We start from the raw sequence: 23843 nt of genomic DNA on the forward strand, positions 1-23843 counted from the left end.
GGAGGCTGAAACCAGCATGTCTCTGCACATGCGCAGTGGCTCCGCACTGTCAGTCTCCCGTTTGCTGGCCAGCCCGATTGTGCTATCCCCCCTCCCCAGTCCCGGACTGCCCAGATCTCCAGCCCCCTCACTCCTGCAGTGCCAATCTGCTCTATGCCACCCCCTGCAGTGCAGACCCCATCCCCCCAGGATTGCTGGCCTCCCTCCTACCCCCATCGATCCCAACGCAGAGTGGCAGCAGGACCACCCATTCCCTTGGCACTGCCTGAGGCCCGATAGATAGTGTTGAAGTGCCCCTTGGGCATGTATACTTTGCCCCTTGGGCAGTTCCAGGCAGTACAGGCTGGCGGTGCCAATGCTGGGGGGTCCTGATTACCCCCCCCTTCACTCCAGCAGGGTCAGGCCGCTAGTTCCCTCAAAGTGGGGAGCTCGCCTGAACCCTGCTAGAGTGAAATACTCTGGCGGGGTGGGAGAGGCTAGTGGGCCCGGAGAATTCAGTCCTGGGCCCGCTAATTTCATTAAAATCATATATAAATAAAGATTTAAATGACTTATCTGTCTTCCCGCTGGTTGCTAGCACGGATCTGATGGCGCCGGAAATCCGGCGCTGGGAGATGCACATGGTGAGAACGCATGCGCAAATCCCATACATGCCCGGCCGTGAGATTCTCCCACCCTGCTGCACTAGAAAATTAGCATGGTGGAATGGGAGAATCCTCTCCTATATATTTGTTCACGTACAACTATTACATTCTTTGGTTAAAAGAAACAAAAATAAGCCTCGCATTTTAATCCCGCTGCATCCTTTGCCAAGAATCTTGACCTTTTCCTGAGGTTTGGTTCATCGAGTGCTGACCAGATTCTGGATGGTTTCCTGATGGCTAGTTTTCATGCATGATCCCAGGCAGCAAGCAACTCAACTGTGGGTCATCACAGCGAAACCCAATCCCTGTACAAACATAATACTTACTGCAGGAGGCACTGGATAGTGATCAGGAATTCAGAATGGTTTACTTTTCCAAGTGCAGGGGCATTGAGGCCAATTGGCTTATCAACATATGAACCAAACACATTTGCAGTAACTTTCAAAAGATGACTGAATATATATTTGAAAAGGAAAAATAAGTAGGTTTATGGGGATGGAGCAAAGGAATGAAATGAATTGGATAGTTCTTTCAGAAAATATTAACACAAATTGTGTGGCGTAACATGTTGCACATTGCCCTTTCACATCTCTGATCCAGGTATAACTTCCTGCAGCTCAGTTCTTAGTACTTGTGTTCAATTCCAGCTAATGTTGACAGCAGTTCCTAGTTACTATTCAATTGCTGTTACCATCTCCACTGGGGCTATTTTTCCTTCTGATGTTACCTCCACCTGGCCAGTGGCTGTTATGTCATCCCACATCAGTACTGCTGCCCTGCAACCAACTTAACTGGCCAATCACTGTTGGCTGTTCGTAGCTCAACCTCTTGTCTATCTTTCCATGTCCCCACGATACCAGTATTGACGATGTCCTCATTTGCTACATTGCAATTCTAGTTGGAAAACAATTTCACGCGCTTTAAGATAAAAACATTTAAACTCCTTTAATATTTTCTTGTCCACATTTGGTTTCTGGTTGCTTTGTATCCGAATTCCAGGACTGTCCAAGAGTGCGAGTTCTTCAAAATCTTCTTTCGAAGAAAATTATTTCTTCTTCCATCCAAGGGGGATATTTTCTGTTTTCTTCCGCAACTTGTAAAGTTAAAGATTATCAAAAAAAAAAGTTATTGTGAACAATGTGGCATTGCAATGCTTTTTGAACATAGTAGGGTTTAAAAATAAAAGATCACGGCTGGAATTTAACCGGCACACCAGACCGAGGCTCGTAAGGTTGCGCTTGAGGCCAATGGAGAATGCTGTTCTGCGAGCCTCGCCTGCCCCAATTTCAGGTCGGGTGTGCCGGTAAAATTAGAGCCCAACCTTTTTATAATAACCATCACCTTAACTACAGTGGGCAGGAAAATGTCAACATACTTCAGGTTAAAATCCCTCCGACCTCTTCTGTCACTAAGCATGGGAATTCTGAGGTGTCACTGGCTTCCACTCCAGATAGTCTGAGCATTAAGTGGAGTCAGCCAATTGTAATATTTCTGCCAGGCACTCCCACCCAATATGGGCACATCTTAGGTGACTACTTGAAGGGTGAGAAAAGGTCAGAGGAAGATGCTTCACATCCACTCTGGTTTGGCAAGTTGACATGACTGACGGGAATTGTTTCTGTTGGAAATTGGTGCTTTTGATAAGAAGTCCAATGTCTACTCCACTACGTTTAATGCTGGTCTTCATTTTATGAGACAGAGAGAAGGTGATTGCCTAGTGGTATTAAGAATAGAAATAGAAAACCCTACAGTACAGAAAGAGGCCATTCGGCCCATCGAGTCTGCACCGACCACAATCCCACCCAGGCCCTACCCCTATATCCCTACATATTTACCCACTGATCCCTCTAACCTACGCATCTCAGGACACTAAGGGCAATTTTTAGCATGGCCAATCAACCTAACCCGCACATCTTTGGACTGTGGGAGGAAACCGGAGCACCCGGAGGAAACCCACGCAGACACGAGGAGAATGTGCAAACTCCACACAGACAGTGACCCAAGACGGGAATCGAACCCAGGTCCCTGGAGCTGTGAAGCAGCAGTGCTAACCACTGTGCTACTGTGCCGCCCAGTATTATTACTAAACTATTAATCCAGCTAATGTTCTAGGGACCTGGGTTTGAATCCTGCCATGACAGATGGTGGAATTTGAATTCAATAAAATATTTCTGGAATTAAAAATTTACTGATGACCACGAAACCATTGTCAGAAAAACCCACCTGGTTCACTAATGTCCTTTTAGGGAAGGAAATCTGCCATCCTTACCCGATCTGGTCTATAATGTGACTCCAAAGCCACAGCAATGTGGTTGACTCTCAACTGCCCTCGGGCAACTAGGGATGGGCAATAAATTCTGGCCAGCAAGCGATGCCATGTCCCATGAATGAATAAATAAAAATAAAGTCTCATCCCTTTATAAAGAGAGAGCAATAGGAGGAGAAACATGAGGGCGAGCAACACAGAACGCAATGAATGCAGGGAGTGAGGTTGAACAGGCAACCCAAAGTTTCCCAACCTCGGCTCAATGACAGGAGTGGTAACCAGTGGGCAAAATGGACTCCCTCATATGTGAAGGATGGAAGAAGAGCAGAAAGAAAAATGGATAGCAAGATTGCTTTTAGAGTGCCCAGCAGACACTTCAACTCCTCCTACATTGCGGAAGGAGGCTACTTGGCCCATCGAGTCAACAACAAGCCCACCCAGACCCTATCCCCATAACCCCATGTAATTACTCTAGCTAGTCCCGCTAATACTAAGGGACAATTTAGCATGGCCAATCCACCTAACCCGCACATCTTTGGCACTTAAGTGGGTCATTGGTAGAAGTCCAGGAAAAGATCTGTCAAAGCTGCCTGTAGCCTCATGAGGCCACAGAGGAGAAGAAGTTTATCAGTAGAGGATATTCAATGGCAAAACGATTCACCAATTTTCATTAACACACGATGGGCATACATTAGAGGTTATAATTTGAGGAACATACCGTGAGCTAGAGGAGACAGACTAGGGAATGTTGGAATAATAAAGAAGGCATAATTTATGTTTTTAGAATGGTAGAAGCAGCTGAGATTGTGGGGGGAATTTTCCCATCCCATCCGGCACGGGAATCGTAGAGGGCGGGGAGGGGGGTGGACCACATAAAGGTCCATTGACCTCGGGTGGGACTTTCTGGTTTTGGAGTGAGCGCGGCCAGAAAGTCCCACCCCAAGGAACTTTGAAAAGGAAATTGGATGAAAGCTTGAATGGGGAAAAAGTTGCAGTGCTACAGAGAGCATAAAGTACTTGTACAGCTCCTTCAAAGAGCCATCACAGGCATGATGGGCCAAATGGCATCATTCTCTGCTGTATCATTCTATGATTCTGTGGGTAGAATTAGAAGGATGGCGAGTGCCGAGAGTTGGTGCACAACATGCTACTGCCAACTCTTGGAAGGCCACTGCTAGTTAACACTCACTTGAGTGTTGATTGGCAGTTGGTGGGACTCCCGCCCTTGGAAGGATGTCCTTCCTGCCCGTGAGAGCTGTTGGCCAATCTGATGGGTTGACATCCGCCCAAGCATAGTGCTGTAATGGCCAGCAGAGGTACTGCAGCACTCTGCCTGGAACTAATCCCGGGCCCGTTCTGAGGGGTGGGAAGGAAGGGATGCCCTGGGGAGGTGGGTGGTGGTGTCAGGGCTTAGGCCGCTGGTCCTGGAGGGGAGGACACCCCAATTCTGAAGGAGCTTTCAGGTTGAGGGGCCACTCCTTTTCCCACCCGAGATGGGGGAAAGTTTACTTCTCAGTTTCTCACCCCTACTCGCACCCACTCCCGCCAGCCGAAAAAGAGAGGCTGGGCGGGAAAAGGCCATTAAGTTGCCACTTAAGGACATCAATGGGTGAGAGACCTGATCTTTCACCTAATGTCCTGCCCACCCCACCATGAAATTGCATCTGGGCGAAGGCAGGCAAGATTCTGGGGGAATCCCGTCCATGCAATTTTGTGCCCCCCACCACTACCAAACCTGGCTGGAGAGGGGAGTGCAAAATTCTTCCCCATATTTGAGAGTGTCTGGCTTCGCTTCAAAAGTAGCTAATTGGCTGCCATGCTCTTTGGGATGTCCTGAGGTTCTGAAACGGGTTCTATAAACAAAAGGCTTTCTTTTATGGAAAAACTACATTAAGTTGCTCGGTGTCACCAATGCAAGTTACAAAAAGGGGATTATTTTCCAGTTCCAATGCAAATTCAAAACCATTACAAACATATGACGGCTGAGACAGGGCAACAAGTCATAAGTTCATACGATATAGGAGCAGAATTAGGCCATTCGACCCATCGCATCTGCTCCGCCTTTCGATCATGGCTGATATGCTCCTCATCCCCATTTTCCTGCCTTCCCCCCACTCCCCCATAACCCTTCAACCCATTACCAATTAAAAATCTGTCTAACTCCTCAAATTTACTCACTGTCCCAGCATTCATTGCAATTTGGGGTAGCGAATTCCACAGATTCACAAAGCTTTGGGAAAAGCAGTTTCTCCTCAACTCTGTTTTAAATTTGTTACCCCTTATCCCAAGACTATGGCCTCTTGTCCTAGAATGATCCACAAGAGGAAGCATCCGCTCCACAACTACCTTATCCATACCTTTTATCGTCTTGTATACCTCAACTTGATCTCCTCTAATTCATTGGAGGAGCTCCGATTGTAGGAAATTGCAATAAGTACACATTACTAACTGGTTGCATTTACCTCGTTCATTGCATCATCGATCTGTTTCAGCTCTTCATAGCGATCTCTAGAATCTCGCAAAGGCTGTACCATAGCCTCTTCAATCTGCGGGAATAACTAACAGCAAATATGGAACAATCAGTACAACTCAATAACAGTGGCATGATGGTGCTGTAATAATCAAACCCGGTCAAGCACAAACTTCACATCACGTATTGTCCACTGTGCAAACTTTAAGGGACATGTTTTCGGGAAATATCTGTTTTATAGCATCTTGCATTCCCTCCTCATTATATAGTCAGTCAGACATAGCAAATGTGAGATGGAGGATAATATTTCCTATACACTGCCTCCAAACTGTGCCTTAGAACTAATATTAAAAGGAGCACACCTTATTGTGCCATGGGCTGCACGGTGGCACAGTGGTTAACACTGCTGCCTCTCTGCGCCAGGGACCGGGTTCGATTCCCGGCTTGGGTCACTGTCTATGTGGAGTCTGCATGTTCTCCCCATGTGTGGGTTTCCTCTGGATGCTCCGGTTTTCTCCCACAGTCTCAAAGTTGTGCTGGTTAGGTGCATTGGCCATGCTAAATTCTCCCTCAGTGTACCCGAACAGACGCCGGAGTGCAGCGACCAGGGGATTTTCACAGTAACTTCATTGTCGTGTTAATGTAAGCCTACTTATAAACTTTATTTCACCTGCATCCCAAATAACAAAACAATTCTTGCACTTGTGTAGTGCCATTCATCACCTCAGCTTTGTGCCCATTGAAGTATTTTGTAATGTTCTGGAGCATCTCTAACTTTAATTGCTCCATCATTAGTGGCTATAGCTGAGCCCTAAGTTCTAGAATTCCCTCCCTAAAGGTCTCCAACTCTCTTCCTCTTTAAAACTGATCTTGGACACCTTCCCCAATATCACTGTGGTTTGATGCTATTTTCACTTCATAATGTTTTAGAATGTTCCAAGAAACGTCACTATTATATTGAAATGAGTGTATGTTGTTATTGTGGATTAACAAATCAATCAAATGTGTATTTGCAAGAGCTAATAATTGGCCAAATAATCTGTTTGAGTGACGTTGGCGCAATTGAATTGTTTCTGTCCCCTGGTACAGCCTTCGCTTAACATCTCAACTGAAAGCAGCGCGCCCCCAGCAATGCACCAAAATCAGGTTAGATTTGGGGCTAAATATCTGAGACTCGAACCACAATCTTCTAACTCAAAGATGGATTATACTATTGAACTAACCCCAACACCTTTGGTGTCTCCGACTGATGTCAGTTTCAAGAAATCAGTCAAACTATTTGGTAATTTTGTGCAGTGAATAGCCACCCACCAAGATTTAAGTTACAATCACCATGACTCTCATTTACAGCCCCCACATCTGGAATGGGTAGGGTAGCAGCTAAAGCGACTGGCACACCCATCACATGTCACAGACTCCTCCGAGCAGAACGGTGACTATTTTTGAATTAAGGGAGGTCCTTTTGATCTCTTACCATAACTTCAAACTCTTTTTAGTCTTGGTGAAAATTTGACAGATCTCTTGTGAGAAGAAATTCGAGGAAGTGGGATAGCTTGGATCTTGGACATTTGGAGGGAAAGAGGGATAATAGGGGGAGCAGATTTAGGACTGAGTTGAGGAGGAACTTCTTCACACAAAGGGTTGTGAATCTGTGGAATTCCCTGTCCAGTGAAGTAGTTGAGGCTACCTCATTGAATGTTTTTAAGGCTAGGATAGATGAACAGTAAAGGAATTAAGGGATATGGTGAGCGGGCGGGTAAGTGGAGCTGAGTCCATGAAAAGATCAGCCATTGAATGGCGGAGCAGGCTCAAGGGGCCAGGTGGCCTACTCCTGCTCCTAGTTCTTATGTAGATTCTCTGCTGGCACTGGGTGCACTTATGAAACATCAGCTACTTTATTCATTTCAACATGAATAATTGATGAACTAATTCAACCAGCAAGTTTGAACATGTCTGGAATGAATGCAGGGGATTCCTGATTTATTGCCATAATTTGGCAAAATACCCCATGCCAATCCTGTGACATGGACTGGAATTCTCTGACCTCACCTGCAGCTGGGATTCTCCAGTCCCGCTACAGTGAATGGAGATTTGGCTGAGCGTCAAATTCTCCATTCTCACTGACAGCAGCGGTGAGGCAAACAAAATCGGAGAATCTTGCCCAAGGCTAAAAAACAGCCAGAGAACCTCATGATGGATGTTAGCCAATCTTATTGGAAAATTCTACCCTGGGAGTAATCTTTGAGATGATCAACGTTAGAGCAAGAGTGTAATTCAGTGCAGATTTGGAACCTGGGTTCAAATTCAGCTCAGACTGATAGGATATCCTCAGTGAAATGATACTAGGTGATTTCAATCCAGTTTCTGGTGGGCATGAGACTATGACTAAAACTAACTGATAAATTAGCAATCCTACTCAGTGAGAAGCCACAGAATGGGTTAACTGAAAAATATATGCAATTGTCAAACTTGTACAGCTCTACATTGCCCCAAAGTACTTACTAATGAGTAGCCAAAATAAATAGTCATCCACTTCCCAGCCCCAACACTCCTCACCTTCACCTGATGAAAAGGATCAACAGAAAAGCCATTCAACATAATAACATAGGAGCGGCAGTTGTCTCTACAGCCCCTTGAGCCTGCCCCGCTAGGCTATGATATCATGGATGATCTTGAGTTCACCTTCTTGGCCAATTACCATATCCCTTATACAGCAGAATGCTGGAAATCAGAAGGAGAAACCGATGGAAACGCGCAGCAGGTCTGCCAAAATACGTAGAGAAAGCAGCAAAGTTTAATCAGAACCTTGAAACATTACCTCCATTTTTTTGCCACAGATACTATCAGACCAACTGAGTATCTAAAAATTAGACAAAGACCGTTTAAAATGACCGAAGCCACGTCTGGTTGCGATTTTTGAACAATCCAGTCATGGGTGGCACGGTGGCACAGTGGTTAGCACTGCTGCCTCGCTGCGCCAGGGACCCGGGTTCGATTCCCGGCTTGGGTCACTATCTGTGTGGAATTTGCACGTTCTCCCCATGTCTGAGTGGGTTTCCTCCAGGTGCTCCGGTTTCCTCTCTCAGTCCGAAAGATGTGTGGGTTTGGTGGATTGGCCATGCAAAATTGCCCCATGGTGTCAGGGGGACTAGATGGGTAAATGCATGGGGTTATGGGGATAGGACCTGGTTGGGATTGTGGTCGGCGCAGACTCAATGGGCCAAATGGCCTGCTTGTGCACTGTAGGGGATTCTATGAATACGAGCTAATCAGGCAGCATCGAAGAAATGTGCACCATCTTAATCCCTGAAGAGATGTTAATGGCCCCTGTGGGCTGCAGTGCTCAAATTCAAAGGGATTTATGCAAAGCCTAGCTAGGCCTGGCCATCGGAATCCACTAGTCTGCTAGGATAAAGGACAATGCAGCCATCCTTTCAAAGTCTTAATGTTAAGAACAGAGGAAGCTGGAAAAACACAGTGGGTCTGCCAGCATCTATCAGGAGAGAAACACAGTTAACATTTCCAGTTGTGGATTTGTCAACAACCAAAGTGGAGAGGTGGGAGTAGTGTGACATGACATAGCCCCATCCCACCCCACACATGCACAAAGCTGGGAGAAGCAGTTATACTGCTTTGCTGTACTCCAAGTCAATCTGCCATTTTCCATCAGAAAAGGGTCTCTGTCCAAGTTTGAATGCTTGGCTCCATCTACACTGTCTTGAGCTTTTGAATTTCTATACCATCATTTACAAGACTAATTAATCTCATCGTTGAATGTTAAAATTAATAAACAAACTTTTAAGTTAAAGTTTAAAATAATTGTCACAAGTAGGCTTATGTTAACACTGCAATGAAGTTACTGTGAAAGTCCCCTAGTCGCCACACTCCGGCGCCTGTTCAGGTACACCGGGGGAGAATTTAGCATGGCCAATGCACCTAACCAGCACGTCTTTCGGACTGTGGGAGGAAAGCGGAGCACCCCGAGGAAACCCAAGCAGACACAGGGAGAACATGCAGACTTCACACAGACAGTCACCCGAGCCAGGAATCGAAACCAGGTCCCTGACGCTGTGAAGCTAAAATTAGGTCCCAGAGGACAATTTTTACCTTGAAAAATTAATGCAAAAATTGAAAGCGTACCATACATGTGCAATGCTGTGCATTTCTAGCTGCAATAGCTTGCAAAAAACTAATCACTGAATATAACAGATGTACTGTGCAATTTAAAATTGATGCCTTGCCGACAGGTTTCTCTTTAAAACATCAAGTTTACAACAGGTACCAACACGATCATAAACTGGACTCTACTCAGAATCACTGGCTGGTCACGTGAAGACGTTTCTAGGTGTCAAGATCGCCAACAACCTGTCCTGGTCCCTCCACGCCGACGCTATAGTTAAGAAAGCCCACCAACGCCTCTACTTTCTCAGGAGGCTAAGGAAATTTGGCATGTCCACTATGACGCTCACCAACTTTTACAGGTGCACCATAGAAAGCATTCTTTATTGTTGTATTGCTTCTTGGTATGGCTCCTGCTCTGCCCAAGACTGCAAGAAAATACAAAGGGTCATGAACAAAGCCCACTTCATCAGGCAAACCAGCCCTCTCATCCATTGACTCTGTCTTCCCGCTGCCTTGGAAAAGCAGCCAACATAATAAATGACCCCACACACCCCGGACATTCTCTCTTCCACCTTCTTCCGTCGGGAAAAAGATACGAAAGTCTGAGGTCACATACCAACCGACTCGAGAACAGCTTCTTCCCTGCTGCCATCAGACTTTTGAATGGACCTACCTCGTATTAAGTTGATCTTTCTCTACTGTAACACTACATTCTGCACTCTCTCCTTTCCTTTATGTATGGTATGTTTTGTCTGTATAGCGCACAAGAAACAATACTTCACTGTATACCAATACATGTGACAATAATAAAGCAAATCAAATATGCCATCATGCTGGGGGTATGATGACGTAATTGCACAGGGAGGTGGGGGTGATGCCATCACACTGCTCACCCCTTTTAAAAGGAAAATGAAGTCCATCATATCCGGTGTTTGCTGTGAGGTTATTAATAGAAATTGGATCACAGCAACACTGAGGGATTGGGAAATACACCACCGCTTCGAAAGGAAGGAAATCAAAATCAAACTCCTTCGGACGGGTAGTGAGGGGAGAAATTGGAGTGGTTGAAAGGAAACTCCCTCCTGCCTGTATCATCAGCATTTTCTGTTAATACTTAATATCCTCGTATTCTCCGAGTCCAGAAATCTATTTTGGACAGCCTTGAAAATACTCAACCAAAGACTTTTGACCGTGAGTAAGGAAATTCTTCATCCTTATCCTAAGACAATGCCTCATTGTTGTAAAATCTCTAGACAGAGGAAACAACCTCTTAGCATCAATCCTCAAGTTTAAATTATATTTATTAGCGTCACAAGAAGACTTACATTAAACTGCAATGAAGTTACTGTGAAAATCTAGTCACCACATTCCAGCGTCTGTTCGGGTACACTGAGGGAGAATTTAGCATGGCCAATGCACCGAACCAGCATGTCTTTCAGACTGTGGGAGGAAACCGGAGGAAACCGGAGGAAACCCATGCAGACACGGGGAGAACGTGCAAACTCCACACAGACAGTGACCCAAGCCGGGAATCGAATCTGGGTCCCTGGCGCAGTGAAGCAGCAGTGCTAACCACTGTGCCAGCATGCTGCCCTATAAAGCCCCCTCAGCAATCTTAAATGTTAGAATGAGATTACCTCTCATTTTTATAAACTCCAGTGAGTACAGACCCATTTCTCTCATCATAGGACAACACTTTTACCCCAGGAATTAATCCAGTGAATCTTTGCACCCCTCCATGACAAGAGACCAAAATGGTGCACAGTACTCCAGATGCAGTTGTATCAAAGCTCTGTATAATGTCAGCAAGACTTTCTTACTCTTTTACCCATATAAAAAAACTCCCAAAATGCCATTTGCTTTCTGAATCACTTGCCGTGCCTGCATGGAGGTAAGAAAGGGGTCATTGATTTAATTCGAAGATCGAAAGAGGAATTGTACTTATTCTTAAACTTACTTTCATCAGCGTTTCAAATGTTGGTATGAGAACAAATTTGATGAATCCAATCTGAGCTGTGGGCTTGGTAACTTTATCTCGATCCATAAATGGGGCTACTGGAAGGCCTTCCGATTTCTCCCTGTCACTCTGCAATTAAACACAGGTTAACTATATTAAAGGTGTATGTCCAGAACAAATAGTCTTTTTTAGTCTCTGTTTATAAAGAAAGAGACACGAGCTTCGAGTCTAAACTCAAAGCTAACTAACTTCAACCCTAAAACCAACTTAACTCTGATCCTCTGAAACACGATGTGGAGATGCCGGCGTTGGACTGGGGTAAACACAGTAAGAAGTTTAACAACACCAGGTTAAAGTCCAACAGGTTTATTTGGTAGCAAAAGCCACAAAAGCCACACAATGAAGGGGCTTAGAGCTCCGAAAGCTTGTGTGGCTTTTGCTACCAAATAAACCTGTTGGACTTTAACCTGGTGTTGTTAATCCTCTGAAACACACCAATCTGAACTCATATCTTAATCCGAACCTATGACTTCAACTTAAATCTTATCTAAAAACATAATTTTAACCCTAATGTAGACTCTAGTATTAGCAAGACTGAAGCTCTCGTACTGACTTCTAGTGGGTTCCGACCCAAATCTGAATTGCACTCAATTCAAAACACTGACCTCACTCTGAACTCTAACCCAAGTTTTAACCCAGCCTGAAAACCCAATCCAACCAGTATTGGTCATTGACAAGAAAGCAGAAAAATGCTGGAAAATCTCAGCAGGTCTGACAGCATCTGTGGGGAGAGAATAGAGCCAACGTTTCAAGTCTAGATGACCCTTCATCTAGACGTGGAGTCTTGATGACCCTTTGGTAAAGCCAATGTTGGCTCTACTCTCTCCCCACAGATGCTGTCAGACCTGTTGAGATTTTCTAGCATTTTTCTGTTTGTTTCAGATTCCAGCATCCGCAGTATTTTGCGTTTATCTCAGTGTTGGTCATTGTAAGGAGGTAGGGGTGCCAAAAACCATTCTAATTAAAGAGGCAACAAGAACGCTACCCCACAATGGGTTGGTTTTTTAATTGCGGTAGGGTGGCGGGGGGGGGGGGGGGGGAGGCGGGGTTCCACAACCACCATTCCCGCCAGCAAAAACGTGATCTCACCTCCGCTGTGGTGGGTGGCCATCAGGCTGTTAATTGGTTTAGGGAGGAACTCCACACCATTTGTAGAGGATGTCCAATCTTTGAATCAAATGGCCAATGGCCAGCATCACTCTGGTCTCAGTCACAGCACTGCACCCAGTCCCCAACCACAAGGAGCCAGAGCTGGATTTAAGGGATGTTGGGGGGGTGAGGGGGTAAGTGTTTCTCATCAGGGTCAAGTTTGGCAGACCCCCAGTAAGAGGGTTGGGGCTGCAAAGTGTATGGGGGAAGGGCAGGGTAGAAATTCCGGGTTGGGGAGGGGGACGTGGTGGTAAACGAGATTGTGGGAAACTGAAATTGGTCCAGGTGTCCTGTTAAGAATGAAGCCACCACCAGCCTGCTCAGTGAAGGCTGCTGGAATGGGTACTTGGTGTGGGCTTCCCCTGCCGCTGGTTAAACTGATGCGAGATGAGGGAGCAAGTAGCAGCCACAGTACTCATGGCATATTTTGGGTCCCCCACACAGTTAGAAATCACAAGACCAAAAAAGGAATAGTGGCAGACAAAGATAAAAAATAATGCAAGCTTTAAAAGGTTATGGATTTAGGATTATCATAGAATCCCAACAGTGCAGAAGGAGGCCATTTGACCCATCGAGCCTGCACCAACCCTCCGACAGAGTATCTTACCCAAGCCCACCACCCACCCCATCCCTGTAACCGCATGCATTTGCCCCGCAATTCCCCCTAAACTACACACATTGGGAAACTTAAAGGGCAATTTAGCATTGCTAATCCACCTAACCTGCAGATCTTGGAGTGTGGGAGGAAACCAGATCACCCAGAGGAAATCCATGCAGACATGGAGAGAACGTGCAAACTCCACACAGACAGACAGTCATCCAAGACTGGAATCGAACCCGGGTCCCTGCCGCTGTGAGGCAGCAGTGATGACCATCATGATTGATTAGAACGTGAGGATGGCCACGCATAGCTTATTGATCAGTATAATCCAGTTATGTCAAATGGCCTGTTTAACTTCAAGTTAATTCTATGAAATTAGGGTGAGAGGGTGTCTCATAGAAACTTCAAAAATTCTAACAGGATCAATTCAGAAAGAATATTTCAGATGTTGGGGGAGTCCAGAACTAGGGATCATAGTTTGAGGATAAGCGGTAAATCTTTTAGGACTGAGGTGAGGAGAAATTTCTTCACCCAGAGAGTGGTGAATCTGTGGAATTCACTATCTCAGAAAATAGTTGAGGCCAAAACGTTGTGAGATTTCAAGAAGGAATTAGATATAGCTCTTGGGGCTAAAGGGGTCGAGGGATATGGGGGGAAGGCAGGATCAGGGTATTGAATTTGATGATCAGCCATGATCAAAATGAATGGCAGAACAGGCTCGAAGGGCTGAATGGCCTCCTCCTGCTTCTATTTTCTATGTATGTTTCATGGTATAAAACTAATGTGGAGAAGCTCTTAGTGTTCATCCAATATAAGAGTCAGAGGACATATATTCACACAGCAACTTCCTGCGGGATGCAACTTGGAGGAGCCATTTCACACCAGTTTATGGAATAGACTGACACAGAGTTTACTGAATATAGACTTGACTGAAGCATTTGGAAAATACATTGACAGTTTCCTGATTTAACATAAAAGAGAGATTTGGCACTAAGGTACTCCAAATGATTCAACCAACAAGACTAGATGGACTTCAAAACAGTTTTGAGAAAGACATTGAGATGAACTATTTTATTTCAAGCATATGAAGTGTTTGGAACAAAATGCCGGATGGCATAGTAAAGACTAGACTTTGACTATAGTTTGCGACATTATTTAGCTATGTGCCTTTCACCTGTGTAAAGTATTCTTCAAGCAAGCAGTCAACCCAAGGATCTGCCACCTCTGTAGGCCGCACTTCATTGGAAATATCACAGCACTTGATAAGAAGCATTTTCAGCTTGGAAAAGGAAGGTAAAATGCTGTCAGTGAGTACATACATTTCTGCTTTGTCACAATCTGAAACCACTAGCCTTCAAACATCTCTACCTTCTGGCAACTCTCAGCTTTCCAACCTCTCCTTAAGCCCAGCATATTTAAGTTATACTCAACTTTTCCCCTTATAAAAGGGTCAAATTTTGATAATTAAGCCATATGTTTACTTGGATCCAATTGCAGCTTTCTTCTGCTGCTCAAATACTAAATATTCGGAAGGCCAGGAAATACCCTTCCACAGCCCCAATATCAGAGCCTCCAAATAGAACCTGACAGAAATTCATGGACACTACATTCCAGTCTGTGATAACTCCCATGACTTGCATGGAGAATCACTGCTTGACCTCCCTGTAGGACTCATTGACTACGAGTTCCCTGGGGATTGGTAATTGACTAACCAGATGGAGCTTGTATACCGAACCCTGTATACAGCAGGCCCCTGAGCGGGTCCATTATTCTTTTCTCCCGTTGGGACCTGTTGTGTTCACCACAGGCTTGTGGTTTAGGCTTTGCTATATTTAGTGCTGTATAACTCCAATTGACTCCTGGAGTTATACCATCTCATCAATATTTCACCTCATCTGCAGTACTTTGGGCTGCCTGACTCTGGGACTATGCTAAGGAGCCTGCAAACACTTGTAGCCAGTAACTTTGCAGTCTAAAATGATCATTCATTAATCTGAAGGTTTGTTTTACTTACACTTATTACGTGTTCTTCATTTAAGAAGTCAAAAGTGGCAACTTTTGGTTTGAACGTGTCCAATATCTCTCCATGTCGAGCCATGTCTGTCGCTAGGATAAGTGTAATAATTCCCTGTAGGAAAAGCGGGAGATTGGGCAGAGAACGTTAGAAAACATTAGTCTGGCCTTCAGCGACCACGGGATAATTAAGAGCCTCAGTTGCAGTAGGTCATTTACACGGAAAAGGTGAGCAGGATCATTGGAATATAGAACCAGGCTTAGGGCATTCAACCCTTTCAAGCCTGTTGTGCCATTAGTTAGGTCATGTTTGCTCTGCACGCTAGCACAGTGGCTAGCATTGCTGCCTCACAGCATCAGGGACCCAAGTTCAATTCCAGCCCTGGGTGACTGTGTGGAGTCTGCGTGAGTTTCCTCTGTGTGCTCCGGTTTCCTCCCACAGTCCAAAGATGTGCTGGTTAGATGGCTTAGCGAGGTTCATAGAATCATTGAAACCTTGCAGTGCAGAAGGAGGGCATTTGATCCATTGAGTTTGCATCGACTCTCCGGCAGAGCATCTCATCCAGGCCCTACCCCCATAACCCCATGCATTTACCCCATCAAACTACACCTCATGGGATACTAATGGGCATTTTACCATGGCCAATCCACCTAACTTGCACATCTTTGGCCTGTGGGAGGAAACTGGAGCACCTGGAGGAAACCCACACTGACACGGGGAGAACGTGCAAACTCTGTACAGTCACCCAGGGTGGGAATTGAACCCAGGTCCCTGGCGTTGTGATGCAGCAGTGCTAACCACTGTGCCACCGTGCCATCCCAGTGAAGGGGATAGGGCGGGGGTGGGCCTGGGTAAGATGTTCTGCCGAGAGTCAGTGTAGACTCGATGGGCTGAATGGCCCCCTTCTGCACTGTAGGGATTCTATGACACCTCAACTCCATTTACATATCTTTTATCCATGTCACTCAGTACCCTCCTAACAAAAGTCTATCCCAATCTTCAGAATGAGTTCCAAATTTCCACTATTCCTGAATATAAAGACATTTTCTGAACTCACTCCCAGATATTCTGGCTCTAATAGTAGGCATAGCTTGGTTTCATTTCACAGAATCATTGCAGCACAAGCGGAGGCCATTTGGCCCATCATGTCTGTACTCACATCAGTATTATGGTGGTGCCATTCCCCTGCCTATTCTCCACCCTGTCCCCTGCACATTGTTTCTATTCAAATAATCATCCAATGCCCTCCAGAATGCCTTGATTGAACCTGCCTCCACCACACTTCCAGGCAGTGTGTTCCAGACCCCAGACACTTGTTCTGTGAAAAAGTTTATTTCTCACATCACCTTAGCTTCTTTTGCAAATCACTTTAAATCTGGGTCATCTTGTTCCTGATCCTTTTATGAGTGGGAACAGTTTCTTCCTATCTATTCTGTCCAGCCCCCTCATAATTTTGAACACCTCTATTAAATCTCCACTTACAATTCTTCTCTCCAAGGAGAACAGTTCCAACCTAACTGAAGTTTCTCTTCCCTGGAACCATTCTTGTAAACTTTCCAATGCATTCACATCCTTCCTATTGTGTGACACCCAGAACTGTACATAATGCTCCAGCTGAGATTAACCAGTGCCTTGTGTAAGTTCAGCATTAATGTATTCCATGCCCCTATTAATAAAATAAAGCTCAGGATACTATCTGCTTTATTAACTGCTCTCTCCACCTGTCCTGCTAGCTTCAATGATCTATACATAAATACACCCAGGTCCCTCTGCTCCTGCACCCCTTAATTACATTGCTCCTTATTTTACATTGTCTCTCCATGTTCTTCCTACCAAAATGCATCACCTCACACTTCTCCACATTGAACCTCATCTGCCACCTATCTGCCCACTCCACCAACTTGTCTATGTCCTTTCGAAGTTCTACACTCTCCATACAGTTTACAGTACTTGCAAGTTTTATATCATCCGCAAGCTTTGAAATTGTCTTCTGCATGCCAAGATCTAGATCATTAATATATATCGGGAAAAGCAAGAGTCCCAATACATTGTCTGTGTGGAGTTTGTACATTCTCCCCATGTCTGCGTGGGTTTCCTCCCACACTCCAAAGATGTGCGGGTTAGGTTGATTGGCCATGATAAATTACCCTTTGGTATCAGGGGGACTAGCTTGGGTAAATACATGGGGTTATGGGGATAGGGCCTGGGTGGGATTGTGATTGGTGCAGACTCAATGGGCCAAATGGCCTCCTTCTGCATTGTAGGATTCTACGGTTCCGACCCCTGGGTAACATCACTACAAATCTTCCTCCAGCCCAAAAAATATCCTTTAACCATTACTCTCTGCTTCCTATTATTCAGCCAATTTTGTATCCATGTTGCCACTGTCCCTTTTATAGCCAGAGTATAACTGTACAAAACAAACCAAATCTTTAGGCCATGTTGAGATTTGCCCAGACTGTTTGGTTCAGTAGTATAACACTTGCTTCCGAGTTAGAATATTGAATGTTCAACCAACACTTCAGCTGAAACGCTGAGAGTGCGTGACATTGTTGTTCTGCTGGCTTTTGGATGAAATATTAAACAGAAGCCTGGGCTGGCTATTTACGAAGGTGCAAAGGATCCCCGTTTCACTTTTTCCAGGGGAGAGCAAGGAGTTCTTTCGGAATTCTGGCCAGCGTTTATCCCTCAACTAAAATCATCAAAAATTAATTCATCCCATTGTTGCTTGTGGAGAAATTAATTGCTTACAAAAGTAAATGATTGGCTGTAAACTGCTCGGAGACAACCTGAGGTTATCAAATTCATTGCAAAGCTTTTCTTTCTCTTTGCGTATTGACTTGAAACAGGATCCCAAAGTGTACGGAAACATACTGATCCCGACCAGGATTCCACATTGCACCACAACACATTATTAGAACAACTGCACAGTATCAATCTGATCTAGAACTAACCATTACATTGTTCAGCATCACTCTTGCCTAGAACACAATAACATCTAGCATCCTATATTAAATAGGACATTGCACTGTGCAGCATCACACAATACTTTATATGAAAAAAATTTAGACTGTACATATCATGTTGTAAATATCACATTATATACCATCCAACATACCAATTAGTTGAGTAACTATGTTAAAAGACCAAGGCCAGGAAATTAGAATGTTTGAAGAAAAATTAAAGGGGGGCAGGGTACAACAAACCAAACTTGGATTTGATAAAGAAACTGCAGCACCATGTCCACTGAACTAGACCAAGTATTGATGAAAGAAATGAGATATGTTGAAATTTTTCATCTTGCAAATCCTCAAGATATTTTTTTTTATTCACTCATGATGGCACTGAAGGCTGGACAGCGCTTATTGCCCATCCCTAGTTGCCCTTGTTCAGAGGGCAGTTGAGAGTCAGCCACATTGCTGTGACTCTGGAGTCAAAAGAAGGCCAGATCAGGTAAGGACAGCAGATTTCCTTCCCTAAAAGACATTAGTGAACCAGATGGATTTTTCCAACAATTGATAATAGTTTCATAGTCATTCTAGTCTAATGTAAACCTCTACGCCACCATGTAGTGAACATTCATCAGTTACTTGAATCCATTATTGCTTTTTTAATTGAGTTTGTTCACTGCATGTTCCCAATACCTGTGTTTATGATACGACGCAAAATAACATTTAAAAAAATTCATTTATGGGTGAGAGTGTTGTGGCTAGGCCAGCATTTATTGTCCATCCTTAATTGCCCTTGAGAAGGTGGTGATGAGCAGCCTTCTTGAACCGCTGCAGTTCATGTGGTGCAGGTGCACCCACAGTGTTGTTTGGAAAGAAGTACCAGAATTTTGACCCAACAACAGTGAAGGAACGGCGATGTATTTCCACGTCAGGGTGATGAGTGGTTTGGGGAATGCTAAACCTGTCAGTTATCTGTCAGTCACTATCAACTGGTGCATTCCCATAGCAACTCCTCGACCAATCAACCAGCATTCTTCTCCCATGTGTTTTTGCCTTAAACTTCTTGCAAGGGGAAGATGATGGCCTAGTGGTATTATTGCTAGACTATTAATCCAAAAACTCAACTAATGTTCTGGGGACCCGGGTTCAAAACCCACCATGGCAGATGGTGGAATTTGAATTCAATTTTTAAAAAACCTGGAATTAAAAATCTAATGATGACCATGAAACCATTGTTGACTGTCATAAAAACAAATTCTGGTTCACTAATGTCCTTCAGGGAAGGAAATTAGCCATTCTTACCTTGTCTGACCTATGTGTGACTCCAGATCTACAGCAATGTGGTTGACTCTCAAATGCCCTCTGATTTGGAGGGCAATTAGGGATGGGCAATAAATGCAGGGCCCAGCCAGCGACAGCACATCCCATGAAATGAAGTAAAAAGAATCTAAATAATGAAAATGTCTTGAAGTGAATTCAAGATGTGTGGAAACACATTGAAAAAAACTGGAAATTGGCTCGAAGGGTTTACAGGAAGTGAGCTGACCTCAAAAGAGAAAACGCTGGAAAATCCCAGCAGGTCTGGCAACATCTGTAAGGAGAGAAAAGAGCTGATGTTTCGAGTCCAGACGGTCCTTTGTCAAAGCTAAAAGGCATAGAAAGTGGGAGATATTTATGCTGTAGGGTGAGGGAATGAAAGATGAGTCATAGCCACAGAACCAGGGGGAAATGCTGCTAATGGCAGTCCATTGAGAAAATAAGTGAGCTGATCTGTTGTGTTCAGATGCTGATGGGGCTGCTGTGAGTCTCCAGTAAACAAAGAACAAAGAACAAAGAACAATACAGCACAGGAACAGGCCCTTCGGCCCTCCAAGCCCGCGCCGCTCCCCGGTCCAGGATTGAATCCTGAATCCAGGATCCCCGCCCAATTTTCCAGCCTATCTACATACCAATATCCTATCCACCGAGCTGTCCCCCACAGCTACGATGCTTTGTTCATTACAACCTATTAACTCACCCCCACCCCCCCATTCCAGACCATGTGATCTCCAGGGAGAGGCGAAAACCCAGAGTGAAAAACCCCAGGGCCAATATGGGGAAAAAAAAATCTGGGAAATTCCTCTCCGACCCCCTGAGGCGATCGAAACGAGTCCAGGAGATCACAATGGCCCTGATCGGAAAATGCTTCCCAACCCTAGTCATTTCCACTTCCACGAGAAACAAGGAACAATTAGCCCGCGCCGCTCCCTGGTCCAAACTAGACCACTCTTTTGTATCCCTCCATTCCCACTCCGTTCATATAGCTGTCTAGATAAGTCTTAAACGTTCCCAGTGTGTCCGCCTCCACCACCTTGCCCGGCAACACATTCCAGGCCCCCACGACCCTCTGTGTGAAATATGTCCTTCTGATATCTGTGTTAAACCTCCCCCCCTTCACCTTGAACCTATGACCCCTCGTGAACGTCACCACCGACCCGAGGAAAAGCTTCCCACCGTTCACCCTATCTATGCCTTTCATAATTTTATACACCTCTATTAAGTCTCCCCTCATCCTCCGTCTTTCCAAGGAGAACAACCCCAGTTTCCCCAATCTCTCCTCATAACCAAGCCCCTCCATACCAGGCAACATCCTGGTAAACCTCCTCTGTACTCTCTCCAAAGCCTCCACGTCCTTCTGGTAGTGTGGCGACCAGAACTGGACGCAGTATTCCAAATGCGGCCGAACCAACGTTCTATACATCTGCAACATCAGACCCCAACTTTTATACTCTATGCCCCGTCCTATAAAGGCAAGCATGCCATATGCCTTCTTCACCACCTTCTCCACCTGTGACATCACCTTCAAAGATCTGTGGACTTGCACACCCAGGTCCCTCTGCGTCTCTACACCCTTTATGGTTCTTCCATTTATCGTGTAGCTCCTCCTTACATTATTCCCACCAAAATGCATCACTTCGCATTTATCAGGATTGAACTCCATCTGCCATTTCCTTGCCCAAATTTCCAGCCTATCTATATCCTTCTGTAGCCTCTGACAATGTTCCTCACTATCTGCAAGTCCTGCCAGTTTTGTGTCGTCCGCAAACTTACTGATCACCCCAGTTACTCCTTCTTCCAGATCATTTATATAAATCACAAACAGCAGAGGTCCCAATACAGAACCCTGCGGTACACCACTAGTCACAGGCCTCCAGCCGGAAAAAGACCCTTCCACTACCACCCTCTGTCTTCTATGACCAAGCCAGTTCTCCACCCATCTAGCCACCTCCCCCTTTATCCCATGGGATCCAACCTTTTTCACTAGCCTACCATGAGGGACTTTGTCAAACGCTTTACTAAAGTCCATATAGACAACATCCACGGCCCTTCCTTCGTCAACCATTTTGGTCACTTCTTCAAAAAACACCACCAGGTTAGTGAGGCATGACCTCCCTCTCACAAAACCATGTTGACTATCGTTAATGAGTTTATTCCTTTCTAAATGCGCATACATTCTATCTTTAAGAATCTTCTCCAACAACTTCCCCACCACGGACGTCAAGCTCACCGGCCTATAATTACCCGGGTTATCCTTCCTACCCTTCTTAAATAACGGGACCACATTGGCTATCCTCCAATCCTCTGGGACCTCACCTGTGTCCAGTGACGAGACAAAGATTTGCGTCAGAGGCCCAACGATTTCACCTCTCGTCTCCCTGAGCAGCCTTGGATAGATTCCATCAGGCCCTGGGGATTTGTCAGTCTTTATATTCTCTAACAAACCTAACACTTCCTCCTTTGTAATGGAGATTTTCTCCAACGGTTCAACACTCCCCTCAGAGACACTCCCAGTCAACACATCCCTCTCCTTTGTGAATACCGACGCAAAGTATTCATTTAGGATTTCCCCTACCTCTTTGGGCTCCAAGCATAAGTCCCCACTTTTGTCCCTGAGAGGTCCGATTTTTTCCCTAACAACCCTTTTGTTCCTAACGTATGAATAAAATGCCTTGGGATTCTTCTTAATCCTTTCTGACAAGAACATTTCGTGACCCCTTTTTGCTCTTCTAATTCCCCGTTTGAGTATTTTCCTACTTTCATTGTACTCCTCCAGAGCTCCCTCCGTTTTTAGCTGATTGGACCTAACATACGCCTCTCTTTTCCTTTTGACCAGTCCCTCAATTTCCCTGGTTATCCACGGTTCCCTAATCCTACCCTTCCTATCCTTCTTTTTTACAGGCACATGCTTGTCCTGTAGCCCTAACAACCGTTCCTTAAAAGACTGCCACATACCAGATAATAAACGCTGTGATCACTGACCTGTCTAATCTGTTTAAAGACTTCCGGATCCACATTAGCGAAGATATTGCATTCTGGCTGAGAGAGAATCTGGAAGGCGACAGCACAATGATGGTTCTCCAGAGGGGAAATGTCGTTGTACCGGACAGCGAGCTCAGTGCGGGCATTGATCTGGTATCTGAACAACATTTGGAAAGCAGACACCTCGGTTAAGGCTTCATCATCCGTTTTGTAGGTTAAGGTCTCAAACATAGTTTTAAACTATGGTTTGGGAATCCCCACATACACTCACAATCAGGAAAAGGTTTTTCAACACAGATTCCCCTATGGAACACAGTGTTCAATCCACACAATTCCTCTGTCTAATACACTGCACAGTTCATGTAACTCCCCATCCAGGTATGAAGAGAGAAGTCAAGATTGTAAAGCAATCTGGGTAAAATCAAGCAGATTGTCTCAGGTAGCGACAGAGAGTTTAATGATGGCAATCAAACAATAATAAAAGGCCACATTGGAGAAAAATAGTCGAAAGTTAATGGCACAAGCAGAGATAATGGGTTTGAGGTATTATCCATATCTGAGTTGTGGTTGCTGGGTGATTGAAGTTGGGAAGTAAATAATTCAGGGTGCTTGACTTGTCAAAAAGATGGACAGAATGGAAAAAATGAATGAGGTAGCCGTGATAATAAACGACAACAAAAAGGGTGAAAGGATCTGAGCTCAGAAAAATCAAGATGTAGAATCGCTATAGCTGGAGCCAAGGAACATTGAAAACACTCCCTAAAAGTAATCAGAGATTTGGACAGAGTACAAGGCAGGAAATTAAGGAGCATGGAAGAAGGATAAGCAATAACCCTGGGGGACATATAAACTGGGCAAACTCAATTCGCAGAAGTACTTGGGGAAGAGCTCATGGAATGCATTTGAGAGAATTTTTTTTCCAGCAAATCAAATATTTTAGGTCTAACATTGAGTAATGAAGGTAGGGTTAATTACTCATCGTAGAATCATAGAATTCCTACAGTGCCGAAACAGGCCATTCGGCTCATCGAGTCTGCACTGACCACAATCCCACCCAGGCCCTATTCCTGTAACCCCATATATTTACCCTGCTAATCCCCCTGACACTTCATTCATGGGACATGGGCGTCACTGGCTGGCCAGCATTTATTGCCCATCCCTAGTTGTCCTTGTGAAATTGGTGTTGAGCTGCCACCTTGAAACGCTGCAGTCCACATGCTGTGTGTTGACCCACAATGCTGTTAGGGAGGGAATTCCATGATTTTGATCCAGCAACTGTGAAGGAAGGGTGATGTATTTCCAAGTCAGGA

At 44.9% G+C, this 23843-nt stretch overlaps 1 protein-coding gene across 1 annotated transcript in view; it reads right to left on the reverse strand.

Moving 5' to 3' along the window:
- Positions 1 to 1689: 1689 nt before the first annotated feature.
- Positions 1690 to 23843, reverse strand: part of LOC144480019 (high affinity cGMP-specific 3',5'-cyclic phosphodiesterase 9A-like) — a 76246-nt gene continuing 54092 nt past the window's right edge. Inside the window, exons 13-18 of the mRNA XM_078199168.1 lie at positions 22534 to 22690; positions 15284 to 15397; positions 14444 to 14548; positions 11460 to 11588; positions 5373 to 5468; positions 1690 to 1737 (exon numbers count right to left, since the gene is read on the reverse strand). Coding sequence (XP_078055294.1) covers positions 1690 to 1737; positions 5373 to 5468; positions 11460 to 11588; positions 14444 to 14548; positions 15284 to 15397; positions 22534 to 22690 — 649 coding nt within the window. The remainder of the gene's footprint in view (positions 1738 to 5372; positions 5469 to 11459; positions 11589 to 14443; positions 14549 to 15283; positions 15398 to 22533; positions 22691 to 23843) is intronic.

This window comes from Mustelus asterias, chromosome 27 (genome assembly GCF_964213995.1).
Source record: "Mustelus asterias chromosome 27, sMusAst1.hap1.1, whole genome shotgun sequence".
Lineage (NCBI taxonomy): Eukaryota > Metazoa > Chordata > Chondrichthyes > Carcharhiniformes > Triakidae > Mustelus > Mustelus asterias.